Source organism: Melanaphis sacchari, unplaced genomic scaffold, assembly GCF_002803265.2.
Source record: "Melanaphis sacchari strain LSU unplaced genomic scaffold, SCAv2.0 Contig44_pilon_pilon, whole genome shotgun sequence".
NCBI lineage: Eukaryota > Metazoa > Arthropoda > Insecta > Hemiptera > Aphididae > Melanaphis > Melanaphis sacchari.
In genome coordinates, this window is record NW_020271295.1 from 2120130 (window position 1) to 2135583 (window position 15454).

Consider the following 15454-nt stretch of genomic DNA (forward strand, 5'->3'; position numbering starts at 1 on the left):
GATTTAAGATATTTTACGTCTAAAGAACGTTTTATTCACACATTAATAAATTATTTTACATAATTTTAAATATCGATACAACTTTCTTAATTATTTTTGCCATTCCAGGATTTATTATTGAGACATTATTTTTTCAATGTAGAATTGAAAAACTAAGATTATTGGGAGCAATTCAATAAGTATTATACAAAAAAAAAAAATACATATTAATTATAATTTATAATATACCTAAAAAATTATGTATTTATGTATAAATATTACATAAATTTACTTTTAAATTAAATATTGAAAATAATTATTACATTTTATCCATAATACATTTAAGTGAACATATTTAATAAATAAAATACATATTATTGTAAATATAAATCCCATAATTAACACATTTTATAACATTTACGAAGAGTTCAATTCAGAATGGATTTCATTAGAACAATATTATTGATGGGTAGAGAGGGCATTTGTGGAGAAAAAATTAGTGTAAAAAGAAGATAAATATTTAATAGTGTTTTTAAATATAATTTGTTAAACAATAATCAAGACAACAGCGAAATTAAATTACAAGTGACAGAAGTCTTATATTCAACACCACAATTGAACATGATGCATACGGTTAAGAGGTATCGACTTTAATACTATGTGAATTGGTAGAAAATTACGAGATATCCATATAATAGAACATTTTGATTTACAAACCATAGTTTAATGAAAAAAAATAGAAGGGATTCATTTAAGAATTAAGACATACGATGCTGAAAGGTTTTCAATTCTATCATTTTAACTTCCGTAGTGTATAATTAAATCAGTGGATGTATCAGATATTTCAGAATACGACTGGACAGAAAAACATATATTGACTAAAAAATACTATTAAAATAATACATGAGTACATAAAGAGTAACTTTTTAGGTATTAGGCAAAGAAGTTTAAAGCAACCTTTACTGATTTGAATAATATAAGAACTTCAAAAGAAAAAGTTTGTGAACTTTGTAAACTCGAATAAGAATCTACAGTAACAGATACTAAATCATATAATGATAACAGTGTAAATCTTAGAAAAGATCTCCGATTATAATTAACCACATAGGTAAATGGTAAGTTAGGATAAAAGATATTTACTTTTAGAAAGTAATTTTCCAGTTTACCAACAGTATATTATAATGTGAAGTAGGAGACAAGAACCTTTACAGTTTACTGCAGTATCAAATTGAAATTAGGTGTCGATTTAAAGGTAGGTACCAAGTCAGTACGTAAATCACTTACTGACCGTGGTCAGTTGAGTCTATTGTGTTGAGATAGAACAGAATAAAATACTATAGAATATAGTTTACTAACTTAACATAATAATATATCAACTATGATTGTTCCAATGTCAATAAGCACATACCTATAAAATATCTAATGGTTGTTTTAATATTAAATCACAAATAGATATAAATTCACTTTATATGTATATATGTTGTATGTAATATAAAATATCAACAAACACAACAAACAAAACAACGGATACACGAAACATAGAAATACGAATTATTAAATTAGTTATTATCTGTCTACTAATGTTTAATAAATTGTCGCATAATACCTACGTATATAATTATTAATATATATTTTGTTTTATAAAAATATTTATAAAATATATGTTTATATCTCACGCTTTTCATCACCAAAATGTATAAGTAGATTATTTTACATACTGAACCGCTATTCAATTATCGTTTCGTTTCGTTATTATTGTTTCCGTCTTACATAACAACAAAACGGTGCAGTTTTAGAATATAATATACTGTATAGTTTATTATTGTGTATTCGCAAAAGAAAAACGGTAATATTCTTGTCGTCTTTAATGCGTTCATGTTTCGCACGTATTTTAAATATACACTTAATCCCATAATATACACTTTGTAGATAGTCATAATGACTTTTATCAATAATTCTATACACATTATTTAACCACGGTACATTGTTCTTTATGGTTATTGTTTCAGGTATACATCGTACAGTTTGACGCAACGCGAAGGCACCTAAAATCTACAAAAAACAAAAACAAATTTCAACGCTGGAGAAGTAATTTTTTAGTTGCAGTTTCAATTGCAGCGGTTGTTCATGATGATGATAATATTAATAAATTAGCCGAAAAATAATAATATAACTATGTTTTTATACGTTTAAGTTTTGTTGTATATTAATTTTGTTATAATACTAATAACGATAATTTCAATGATGCCCACTAACAGAGTAATTTATTACGCAATAATAATAATAATAAAGCACAGACACTGTACGCGTGTGTCCAATAATAATACTATATTATTATTATAAAATCAAAATGTATTTGTATAATAATAATAATTATTATTATTATTATATTATATTATTATTATTATTATTATTATTATTATTATTATTATTATTATTATTGATTAATTTTTGTGGCGAATTTTACGAGTTTAATTTTATATAGTGACCGCTGACCACAACATTATAATATATTATTATTATACAGATTGAATTTTATTTAAAAAGGATTTAAAAAAAAAAACTATCTACTATTATTATTATTATTATTATTAATGATAACGAAAAATGCCATTTACTAACAATAATATTTTTTACGTATTTGTGTATTTTTATTATTTTAGTTATTATTTATATTGCGTTGTCGTTTGAGTTTGCGTTCAAATGCAGAAAAAATATATATATATTTAGATAGGGTCATGCGTAGAGTGCCTTAAATATAATATTAATATAATATTCCGTAGCCTATCGTATTTACATTATAGTCTTATAACTTATCGTTTTACTTTTTTGTTTACGGTTGGATTTAAAGTTATGAGCGTTTGTATGCCTACATGCTGTTTCATTTGAACAATATTATGTGAATAGAAAAACTGCCAAAAATTGTATAACGGAAAATAATTGATGTAACTTAAGTTTTACTTAAGAATATCAACAACAATCGTAGACATTTTGTCATACGGATAATTTGTACACATCTAAAACTGGGTTAAACGTATTTTCTGCTATTGTTATTAAGCTAATTCTTATGACATTTATTAATGATTCAATGAATACGATTTATAAAGATGTATAATATTAATGTTATCCAATTAAGCTGATAAAAGTTAATTTTTTTTTTTACTTTTTTAATTATTAAATGGTAAAAAAAAAAATGACTCAATATTTTCAATGACTAAATCTCAAACCATTAATTTTAAAATAATCCAAAAAGATTAGTCTAGACGAATTGATTGAAACTTTCGTATATTAAACATCAGAATCTTTTATTGGTTATTATTGTTCAACCTATATCGCTCAATGAAATTTATCTAGCCAATCTAAAATATTGATGTTAAAAAAAAAAAAACTTTTATCGCACTCAAATAACTAGGTATATTGATCAAGTATTTTATACTCACGAAAATGATTTTAACGTTTAACTAAAGGCTTAACGTAATAAGAATTCTTAAATCCTGAAGTGTCACCATTATTCAGACATTGTTGTAAATATTATGAATTTAGAGTCTTATGTTCATCAGCTGCGATCGAATTAACGGGGGAACCAAATTTAGCATTATATATACCTAATCTTGTTAACTGCAGCTGCAGACGATAAACAGAAATTTAAAATTTGAACATTATTGCTCAATGGCTTGAATTTTGTTTTTTGTTTCTAGACTTTAAGAAATAATAATATCATGTTGAAAGATGTAAATTAGAAGACATAAATTATCAACCATTCGAACAAAAATTGTAGATTCTATTGATTGAATAATGGTTACGTTTAGATTTAAAATATATGTCGTGGCGTTAAATATATTAAAAAAAACTATAGTTTTATAGAACTATAGTAAAATATAAAATTATTTTAAATATATAGGAGTGAAGAGTCGCATAAATTCACTCGTATTGTTCTTGCTCGTGTGCTTAATTATGAAATAGATTTAAACATAAAAAAAATATTCAAAAAGACGTACGTTGATAATGTTATAAATGTAATGCGTGTGTAGGCAAAGTTTAATTGAAAAATATAATACCTGTGTTAAATTTTTGTTTATAAATATATATATATATATATTTTTTTTTTTTTTTTTTGGTGGGGAGGGTGGGTTACAATAGACTGTGATGTATTATAATTATAACGTTTATAGAATAATATCTGTTTGTAACTGTTTGTTATAATAAATACATATAGAAGGAACGTAATGAATATACACGAAATCTAAATACATTATATAGATACATGAATGTGAAATAATAATATAATATGTTATATCATGCAATTGTGTACATTTATTTGGATCCTAGTGGTTATTCTCCGATTTAATATTGTTGTAAGAAGATAATTTTACAGGAAAAAACAAAATATGGTGTCATCTATATGCAATGAAGAAATACTAACTAAATATTCAGGTAAATACAAGTTTAAAAATGATCAAAACAGTACCAAAAAAAAAAAAAAAAAACAAAATAATAATACTCATATTTATTTAGTGTGATGTCTTCTAAAATCATACTATAGCGGATATGAAATAAACCATGTATATTATTTTGTTTATTTTTCATGAAATATGTGATAAAGATACATATTAAAGTTCAATAATATTCAATATTACACAATACTGCAGTAAATACCTGCATTTTATTTGATTTTATGGAAAATATATTACTCAAGATTTAAATTACTTATCTTTACGTTTCTCTATAAACAACGACGTGCCGTAACAACAATAACAACTCGTATAAACATGTATTTATTTATTATTCTTATTGTATTTCTATTTTTCAAAAAAAAAAAAAACTAAAAATTTTAAATGTGACTATAAAATATTTCTGTCCCAAAGATAAATTGTGAGTTATAACAATTTAATGTGACATTCAAGTGAAAAATTTTAGAGAGCCACTACTACAAATCTTAAAATATTTTATATCAGTGTCTAATTATTCGTGATAATTATTTTAAGAATAATAGATACGTAATAAACAATGAATGACAAATAATGCAAAAGAGTAACTTCAATAATGTCTGTTATTATTTTTGACATTATAAATAATTAAATGTTTATAATTTAAATTTCAGTGCTAATAAATATTAATGAAAAATATTAAATTCTATGCATATATTTTTTTTTAGATGTCATTTATTTTAAATACGACTTTTAGGTTTAGTTCTAACACACACGAATAACAATTTATTTTTGATACTCCCCTACAGTTAAATCACAATACGTTATTTTACAATTGGGTAACATCTGCTGGCTAGAGTTATGTGTAACATTTTAGTTGTTATAATACTCGGAAGCAACACAATTTGCACGTACAGCATCTGCATTATAGTGAATAGTGTATACGAATAATAATACTGCAAATCAAGTATGTTAAGAATAGTTATTATTCATTTATTTTTTTAGAACACTTACAATTCTAATATTGATAATTAATATTATTCAAAGTTTTGATGATTCAAATCGCAATTATAGTTAAGTATAAAAATAAAAGAGAATTTTTTTTTATTAATATTTATATTAGACAGGAAAAAAAAATCTAAAAAAATAAGCTTGACACTATATATTAGGTTTCCAGTTATCTACAGTTGTCAGTTACGATAGAAAAAATTATGCTATAACACATTATAGTGACAGAGTGTCGTATAATATATGAATTTATTATACCTTCTAAGTAAACAAAATATCACTGAAATGTAGATGGTGATATTCTCATACGATAATCTTGAGTTTATATTATCAATGACTTTCACTTTACAAAATACAAAAAACTAACATGATATTTCTAATTAAATTCTTATACTATATCAAAATTGAATATTTATAATTTAATTATAGACTTGCATTAGTATTATATTTTTAAGAACTAACAGATTTTATATTTATATTATATTTAGTAATAGAGGAAATACGTAAAAAACTGTAGGATTTCAAAAGATAGATATTAATTTTTAAAACGGATTATGATTCATTAATAAGTTTACTATGTTTTATCTGAAGTTTGTAGCGTTCCCAATACGTATACCACTGTAGAAAATCATAATATACTCCACAATATATCTAATAGAATTTAATAAAACTCTAACATTGTTATGCATCTCCATAAAAATATTCAAGGTTTACTTTTATAAAAGAATATATAATTTAATGACATGAAAGTACTTTTACAAATTATAAAATCACTACTGAAATGGACTCATTTCTAGCCCATATTACTTTAGTCCTTATGTGGCGCTATTATTATGGCCTTTTGTATAAATATGACATAATTACTGTAACGTAAATTTAATCTCAAATTGACAATGGTTATCAATTATCATTTATCACTATTATAACATTAAATGCTTATAAAACAACTTTTACTGACTTTATTTTGACGGGATATTGACATTTTGTCATCAAACTAATAATATATATTAGCTAAACGTTCAAGACATGACAATAATTCGATTATATACATATGTATTGGTGCATAAAACTTTCCATGATAAATCGCTATAGTAGAAAATTTAAATATTATCAATGAAATATTACCATAAATACTCGTGTATACAATTACGACTTTTTATGGAATGCATTAATGTTTAACATATGTTACGACGTGCAAAATATAAAAAATGTATTCCACCAAAAAGTTCATGAAAAACATGGATTAAGAAAATTAGTTTAAAAACTGTATAATATGAAAATATTTCTCAAATTGTTTGGCAGTTGCATAAAATACTATTGAAATCTTCGAGAATAATAATAATTAATAATATTCACCAATCATCGCACAAACATTAAAATATAAATCAATATTTTTAATTTATTTCAAAGACACTAACACAAAATATATAATGATAAGATATAATTGAATAGACAGCGTGATAATTTTTTTTCCAGTAATAACGACCAAGACTGAATATCAAACGTCGAAGTATTAGAAATGAGTTTTTTTTTTTTTATTTATTTATTTAATTAAGGCATTCCTAGCTAGAATAGCTATCTAAGCCTAGAAATGAGTTGGTACCTAGTCCCTAGTACCTACATTATTTTTGTTATATTCGTTCTATTACGTTTAAAATTGTCGTTACTTCATACATATTCAATATTAATCCATACTAACTGCTTTACATCCTTAACTTCGTTCCAGAAGTCTTCTATAGTCTTAATTTTGTATAGAGAACTATTATACTAAAAAGTAAATTATTTCAAATATTTGATAAATAATTGGTGTTTTATTTTACTTATATTTTTGTTTTATTCATAAAATATTTAAAAATTAAACACCTAATAAAAATAATCTACAATGCGTAATGAGTAATGACTAATGAGCAATTATTTTAATACAAAAAATATTTTAAATGATAATTTTTGTTCCCATCTGTAAACATTGTATTGTTTTATTTTATTTAAACTTAAAAATAAAAAATAAAAGTTGTGAACCTAAAACTATTTGTTTGATGTATAACCATTTTAGAGGTAAATACTATAAAAGTGGGCTATCATATTATGCCTATCAATAACTTTTATTCAATGCGCTAAGTACCCTATATGTCAAGATATAGAAATATAATATTATAGATATATCTATATCTGGATTTTCATTTTTTGGGGCATATTATTTCAGACTTTAACACTGCGATCCGTAGAGAAGAAAATAAGGCTATAAAGGTTAAGTTTACAGAATCTACAGGTACAGGAGTACCTACTCTGTAAAACGTTGATCCATTACTAAAATAACCTAACCTTTAAATACAAACTAAGAAACATCTTGTCCAAAACTTGATATTTATAGATAAAATATTATATTTCAGACTACTAAATATTTAGAAGCATGTTATTATTCAAAAGAGCAAAAAATTTTTGTATTTTTAAATAATGACAATTTAAGTAATAAAAAATATATATTTTATTTCTAATAATGTTATCTTGTAAACGTAAAGTAAGAAAAATGTTTTTAAAAACTTAAGTATATTCTAAAATAATTAATGTTTTACGTTAAATAGATTACCCTAATTTATTATGCTATACTTTTACGTTTATATTATTATATCTCGTAGTAATAATAATTATGGTAGTCGCTGTATTAATCGCATATCCAATGTCGTTGTTTGTACACTATGAGGTTGCACAAAGTTTATCGATCCTATATTATAATCGGAGACGTATGCGCTTGCCACGGAATTGGCCGTTGACCAAACCAGCGCGTTGGTGTATAGATATATACTATACGCGAATATATCTTTAAGATCTTATAGTTTTCACGGCGATCGTCTTGATCGTATAACGTATTAATTAATATTCTTATCATGATTATTATCATCATTGTCAGTAGTTTCATTGGACAGCATAAATTTGATCTGTTGGCTAAAGATAACACCACCGAAATGTTATATTATGCAAACTACCTATTATTGAGATATTATCGAAACTTGTGTACCGAACAGGATATTATGTAGAGGTTGAAAAGCGTTTATTATTGTAATTGTTATTATTTAATGATGTCGACTAATGTCAAACAAAAAACACCATATTTGATAAAAACAATAATATTTTCCAATAATACTCGTAATATGATACGGAATGATTCTTTTAGTGTCTTAGTGGTAAAAACCCATTATATCGATGGAAATTAATTAACGATTATCGAAAAGGAAAATTAATTAATTACGAATACAATTTTATGTTGAACGATTATTTTCTATTATTACAATTGCATATGTTTTTTTTAATTGTTTTATTACAGTATAGATTTTAATTACATATTATGATTCGAAATATTTCCAAAAAATTTCGGTGTGTGGAAAATCAAATTTCAAAATATCGTGTAAAGTGGAGTGGTACACAACTCCCGACTACGAAAAAAGGTTGTTATCTCATGTTTTAATTGATTGACAAATTTAACATGTAATTTAACTAAAGTATAACACAGAATAAAACCTATAAATACCTTTAAAGGTAATTTTAAATACAATATTGACCAAAATAATATCGTAAAATACAAAAAAAAAAAAAAAAATCAATCGGTTAATTACCACTATTTACTGTGAGAAAACGCAATTTATAACTTTAAAAATACTAAATCATCTCTTAATCATTAAATTTCATAGTTATATGATACATATTTACTTATTAATATTGATAAAACCCTTATTTAGTTTACCGTTAACTGCATGATACCAATATCAAATCATTTGATATTATTTCTTAGTAAACTAATACATATGATTTTATAATTTTATAGTTGCTTACAAATAAAACTTGGATCAATTATGATTTTTGTTAGTATTGGTAATCCAATATTGTTATTTTAATTATCGATAATTTAAAATAATGGAAACTCTGCTATTTGAAAAGTTTATATGAATAATTTCTATTGAATCTTTAGATAATTTTTCATTAAAACAAATATTTTTTTTTTAAGTTAAATCACAGCTTCAAATAAATAACTTACTTACAAAAACATACGTATACAATTATAACCTATAAAATGAGACCTATTTTGAGAAATATCTAAAGAAAAAAAAATGTCGTAAAAAGTTTTTTTTTGTTTTTAGTAAAATATGATGCATGGCATATGAAAGTTACGTTCGTTAAATTAAAACAGAAGAAAATACTAAAAATAAATTTTTCTCGCGGATACTGCACTTTTTCATAGTTTTAATAGTTGTCTATATGTTGGTCAACTTTTTCTACTCGAACAAACTTAAAAAACTTATTACTAAAATTGTCTCTAAATTCGATTTTGTACACGATTATTTTAAAAATTGAAAACAAGAGTTTGGTTTTGAATATTACATTATTTTTTAAAAGACCATTATTCATAGTTAAAATATAGAATTTCGACAAAATTTGGACTTAAAATATGCTAAAATATTATATTTATATATTTTTTAGATTTTTTTTTTTTGTTTCAGTATGAATTATTTTTGAGGAATGTTTTCAATTTCGAAATATTTAAAATATAAAATAGATCCAATTTACTATTAGAAAAAGCCCTCAAAGTTAAATATCCAAGAATTATTTCAACTACTTATCGTGTACACAGACTCAAAATAAAATCATATACACACATTGTCGTAAAATCTGTCGACTCGGAGTCTAATATTTTCAAAAACTTTGCAACATCCTCTGATATATCAAACAGATGTGTCTACTGCTGTTCAAAGAATCAACCCATATAATCGATCACGAAGTTTGCACAGTGACAATGTCGATATTTCCAAAAAACGTTTGCATCAGACAAACATTATGTCACGGTCGTTTTTATTTCACGCGCGCTTGTGCTTGAAAATCTCATATTGTCATTATTATTTTTTATACTCCCTTCTCCTAGGAATCGTGTACGACGAATATTTCGATACGTCGTAACTTTTGAATATTACAGCGGGTGCGTGTGTGAGTTCGCATAACGACATAAACGTATTATTGTCAATCGCGAACAATAAACACTTTAAAGAGCTGTTCGACGCATATTCGAGCCGTTTGAGTTTTTCATAATACAGCACCTAGCTATAATGTCATGTTATTACGTCGAAACCAGCGTGCTATAATAATAATATTATACAAAGTCGTTTAATATAAGATCAATGCATCCTAGCGGTTGGAGACATTCTCGATTTTATAAGTAAATTTACGTTGGCCTTTGCCGATAAAGACGTATTATTATAACGATAATATAATGGTTATTGTCGCGTGACTGATCGTTATCGAGCATCGCCCCCGCCTTGACGTTAAACGCGCGACACGTGATCGTGTGTGTCACTTATATTGCCTACACACGTCCCTCGACAGTTTGAAATAAACCGATCACCGGCTAATAATAATAACAATAATAATATATAGTTGTGGCTTGCGTGTCACTAGGCGCCCGATAAAAAAAAAAAAAAAATACACCAGAATCACATTTTCACCGATGTCTTGCTAACGCCTATTGATATTTATAACCATGACGTGTTTTTCGCATACAATTGTTGTTATCACACACGAATCAAAAAAGCTACGAAAAATTAGATAAAACGAATTAAAACTATACCTACGTCATAAATTCTATGAAAATTCACGATTTTTTATTTTGGAAAACGTTTATTTGTGTTCAAAAACGGAACATAAGATATGCGTAGTCGGATAACAGGTCGAAGTTTAAGATTCATAAGATTTATTGTTTAAAAAAAAGTTAAAAATTATAATATTATAGCGTCGCGTTTATACACACAATTTCGTACGCAGCGTTCAATCGGTACAGGTAACTTTTCAAAATCACTAAAACGACATTCTAAAAAATATAAAATCAAGTGATTTCATTAAATTGACAAAAGTAGATTAATGTTTTTAAAATTTTCATTTTAACTGTTAGTGAATTTTCTTATTAAGTAACATAACAACTGAATTAGCTACGGGTAGCATATATTTTAATAATTTAGCTTTTTCTAGTTAATTTTAAAATAATATATAATAAAATAGGTACTTATAGCTATAGGCTATAACTGTTGTTAAGACTTAATAGTTAATTATATTTGTATACGCAACGGTCATATTATGTCAATTAAATATTCTTTAATTTAATAAATTAGTTAGAACAAACGTACAATTTCCGAAACATTTACTTATAGACTCCACTGTTGTGCGATCAATAGTAATATTATAATGCGTTGTTAACAAAATGTAATACTAAAAAATATTGAACTTCAAATCAACTTCTTTTTAAATGAGTTAAGTGAATGTTTTTACTTATATAACAATTAAACTGTAAGAGTTAAATTGTTTTAAGTTATACTCGTAACTTAACATTACTGACTCAAATTATTTTTTTTCATTTATTTCTCTACTTTTGCTTAATAAGTTGGTCTTTAAAATAATTTTGAAATTTATAAAACTAATCAATAGAAATTATCAAGAACTTTTTGCTTCTTGTTCGATGCTTAAATATTCATGTTTATTACCTAACTGTATTTTGAATTTGATGGATAGGTATTTTACAATAATCGAGAAGAACCGTTTATTTTCGGAATATTAAAAATATATTCAAATTCACTATTACCCAATATATTATGCAATTTAATCATTGACTATATGTTTTAAATATTGAAAACATTGTCAGTGATGGATCAACATGTTATTTTACATTTTCAATATTTCCTAATTTAATATTATGTACAAATTATTTTTAAGCAAAATAAATTGTATTACTTACGAGTAATTTAACTTTATCCTAAGAAAAAATTTACTGCTTTTTAATTTAATTCAATATTAATTATCAAACAGATAAATATCACGATAGTATACAATGATGCTTTAATTTTTAATATATGAATACTCAGTTTACTGTGCACCCAAACTTTTTTTTGCACAATGGTTTTACAATATACACGTACACCTTTGTTTTAATCATTTTAAAGGCTTTATTTTTTCATGATGCATTATAATCCATTATCTTATGTAAAAGCAACCAAAAGTAAAATTACAGATCATATGTCATAATGGTCTCATACCATTACTATTTTTAAAACAAAATCAAAGAAGTACTTTAAATAATTAAAAACGAGTTTAACTGAAATTTAGTTTTTAATATTTAATTTATTTAATTAATTTAATTTTTCAATCAAATATATAGACAGGTACCTATATAATAAATAAATCATGACATTTTAAGAACAGCATTATAGTCATATTTTAAAAATTATTATTAGTTATATACAATTATGTAAAGTATTCAAAAAAAAGTATTTTAACATTTTATTAATTATTTTTTATTTTATTTTTTTATATTTAAGTATTATTCTAAATAACACATTTTTAGAATTTTTATTTTATCATTTAATATTTTTTTAAAAAAAAAATTATTTGTGCTTATAAATTCTAAACTTGGCTAGTAGTAATTAAAATCATAAAACGTAATATAAACATGAAAAACCTGATATCAGGTATTTTATGATTATTTATCAAAATATAAAAGTATAATATTGACTAAGTATATGTAAACGAGATATGTTAGTCATTTTAAAGAATATTAATAACTACAAAATAGAGCTGTAATAATTATTTTATTTAATCTGCAAAAAGTCATATATTAGTTTAATAAAAATAATACTCTCAAAGTATTCATATACGTATTCTGAACACAAAATAAAAGTATTCTTTACAAGACTGTATATATTTATTGATTTTACTGAGATTACTTTTTTGTTGTTTAATGTGACTGAATACATAATATTGTTTACAGTTAGGGTGATTCTTTTATCGAACAACACTCATTATTTCAAAATCTATTAAAGTTTTTGTAAATGTATTTTTTACATAACTCTTAGTAAAAATAAAACAAAACTTTTTAGTAGTTATAATTTTTAAGTTTTTTACACTTTTGACTGACAGTAGGTATACATTGTTAATTTCATATTCTGAAACATAGCGTTTAGGTGAGCGGAGCAGCAGACCAACATTTTAAAGAGTACCATTTCATTTTGCTCACTTAAACTTTAAATACTTATAATTCAAAACTAATCGTTCGATTTGTACATGTATCGAAATACTTAGAAAAATATTTTGTTCAAAATATGAAAAATATGAATTAAAAATATATGTTGTTATTTATTAAAGTAAAATAATTTTAAAGATAATAAATACTAAAAAAATAAAATATAATTTTTTTTTTTAATTATCTTGTTATATTATGACAGGAAATTGTAAAAAAAAAAAAAATGTAAAAACGTTAATAGATTTTAAAATAATGAATGTTTGATAAAATAGTTAATTAGTATAGCTTTTTATGCATATACAAATTTATGAACAAAATAAATAAATAAAATATGAAATGTATTTTCTAAATTATTTCAAATACCATTAATATGTTAAAACTATTAGTTTATTTATACATACAATAAATTATATTTTCATTAGTCTTAAAGAAACAAATTAGGTATACGCGTGGTATGACCACGTAATATTTGGTGATTTATTACCACTAAATATATCAGTGATTATTAATATTTAATTTTATTAATTTTTTTTTTTTTTTTTTTTGGATTTGATACAGTTTACATAGTATACGTAATTGTATAATACTATTGGATATTAGTTTTTATATAACATTATGATCATATAATAATAATTATTAATTACAGTATTTTATGATATTAAATTAAAAACGTCAACAATGACGTGGGTGCTTAGCAAAAAACTAAAACATTTTGGATAAAAAAATTTCTATACGACATTATAATAAAAAAATACGGCTAACAATATTATATGGCGAGTGTAAAAAGTTGTCATAATCGTATACCGTTAGTATACAACGTCCATGAATGCATGCTGATAAAATATAGATGGATATTGCATAGAGGCATACAGACAATTTGAAGAGACGTAGTCTGAAAGAAAAAACTAAGAAAACGTCTCAAATTGTCAGCAAAATTGGCTATCAAATGAACGCCAATCTACATAGCATTTATTGCAATTGTAGCCTAGATAAAAATAGTAAAACGTTTTCCCACACCATCACCGTTATAATTACCATTTACGCGTACTTGTATTTATATGCAATTACAAAGGAAACGCTGCAAATGTCATTTGTTAAATAAATTCGTGAGTACGTGTAATAAAATTAAATTTCTTTCAAAAGCCAGTTGTGTACTTACAATATGTATGTATTGCGTAATACGCTCAATTACGGCATTGATATTAATATATTGTATATAATAATATGTGACGACTAATATCTCGATTATATTGTATTAATAACATGATATATACGAGCACAGTTGACTATTATAATAATATACAGGTGTTGATTTACCAATAGTGTTCAGCTATAATTTTTCTTTTAATAAAATTATGCTCTTGTTTGAAATATTATTTTAGACATTTTTTATGGTAGTACAGTGATATGAAATGTTGATACGTTTAAATCAAAATTCAAATGAGCAGTTTTTGAGTTATTAAATTTATTATACAAAAAATAATAACTTCGCTGAATAACAATCATGCATAGAAAATAAAATGTCTACAATATTAATCAATAGTATAAAATTAATATAACATAATAAATATATTGTATAATGTATAAATACTATTGAAATAAATTTAGTGTTTATTACACTCATGTAGTTTTCGTAAATTATAAAATTATAATATAATAATAATAGTTACTTACTATAGTTTTTAAATAATCATTACCATAGATATCAGATATTTTAAAGCTATTATTTTGAACTTTATTATATTATCCTTTGTACACAAAAAATAAGAACTTAAAAACTTAGAAAGTACTTATTGAAAATTTGATTTCAATACAACAACATTACATAAAGATTATCTAATTTACGCAGTTAGGTATCTAATATTAAAACGGTGATTCTCATTCGAAAAAAGATTTTGTATCATTATTTTAAAACAAAATACTCCTTATAGATGGTATGAAAAATTTAAATATTTCCAGAAAATTATTTTTAAGCATACTTACAAATTCC

General features: G+C 23.9%; 1 protein-coding gene across 3 annotated transcripts in view; it reads left to right on the plus strand.

Annotated features, from left to right (window-relative positions):
* LOC112598045 (acetylcholine receptor subunit alpha-like) overlaps nucleotides 1–2306 on the plus strand; it is a 163758-nt gene extending 161452 nt beyond the window's left edge. For all 3 annotated transcript variants that reach the window (XM_025344370.1, XM_025344372.1, XM_025344371.1), the window contains one exon: nucleotides 1989–2306. Coding sequence is in view for 1 of the 3 variants with exons in the window: in XM_025344372.1 (XP_025200157.1) it covers nucleotides 1989–2028 (40 nt within the window). In the remaining 2 variants the exon portion in view is untranslated. The remainder of the gene's footprint in view (nucleotides 1–1988) is intronic.
* The last annotated feature ends 13148 nt before the right edge of the window (nucleotides 2307–15454 follow it).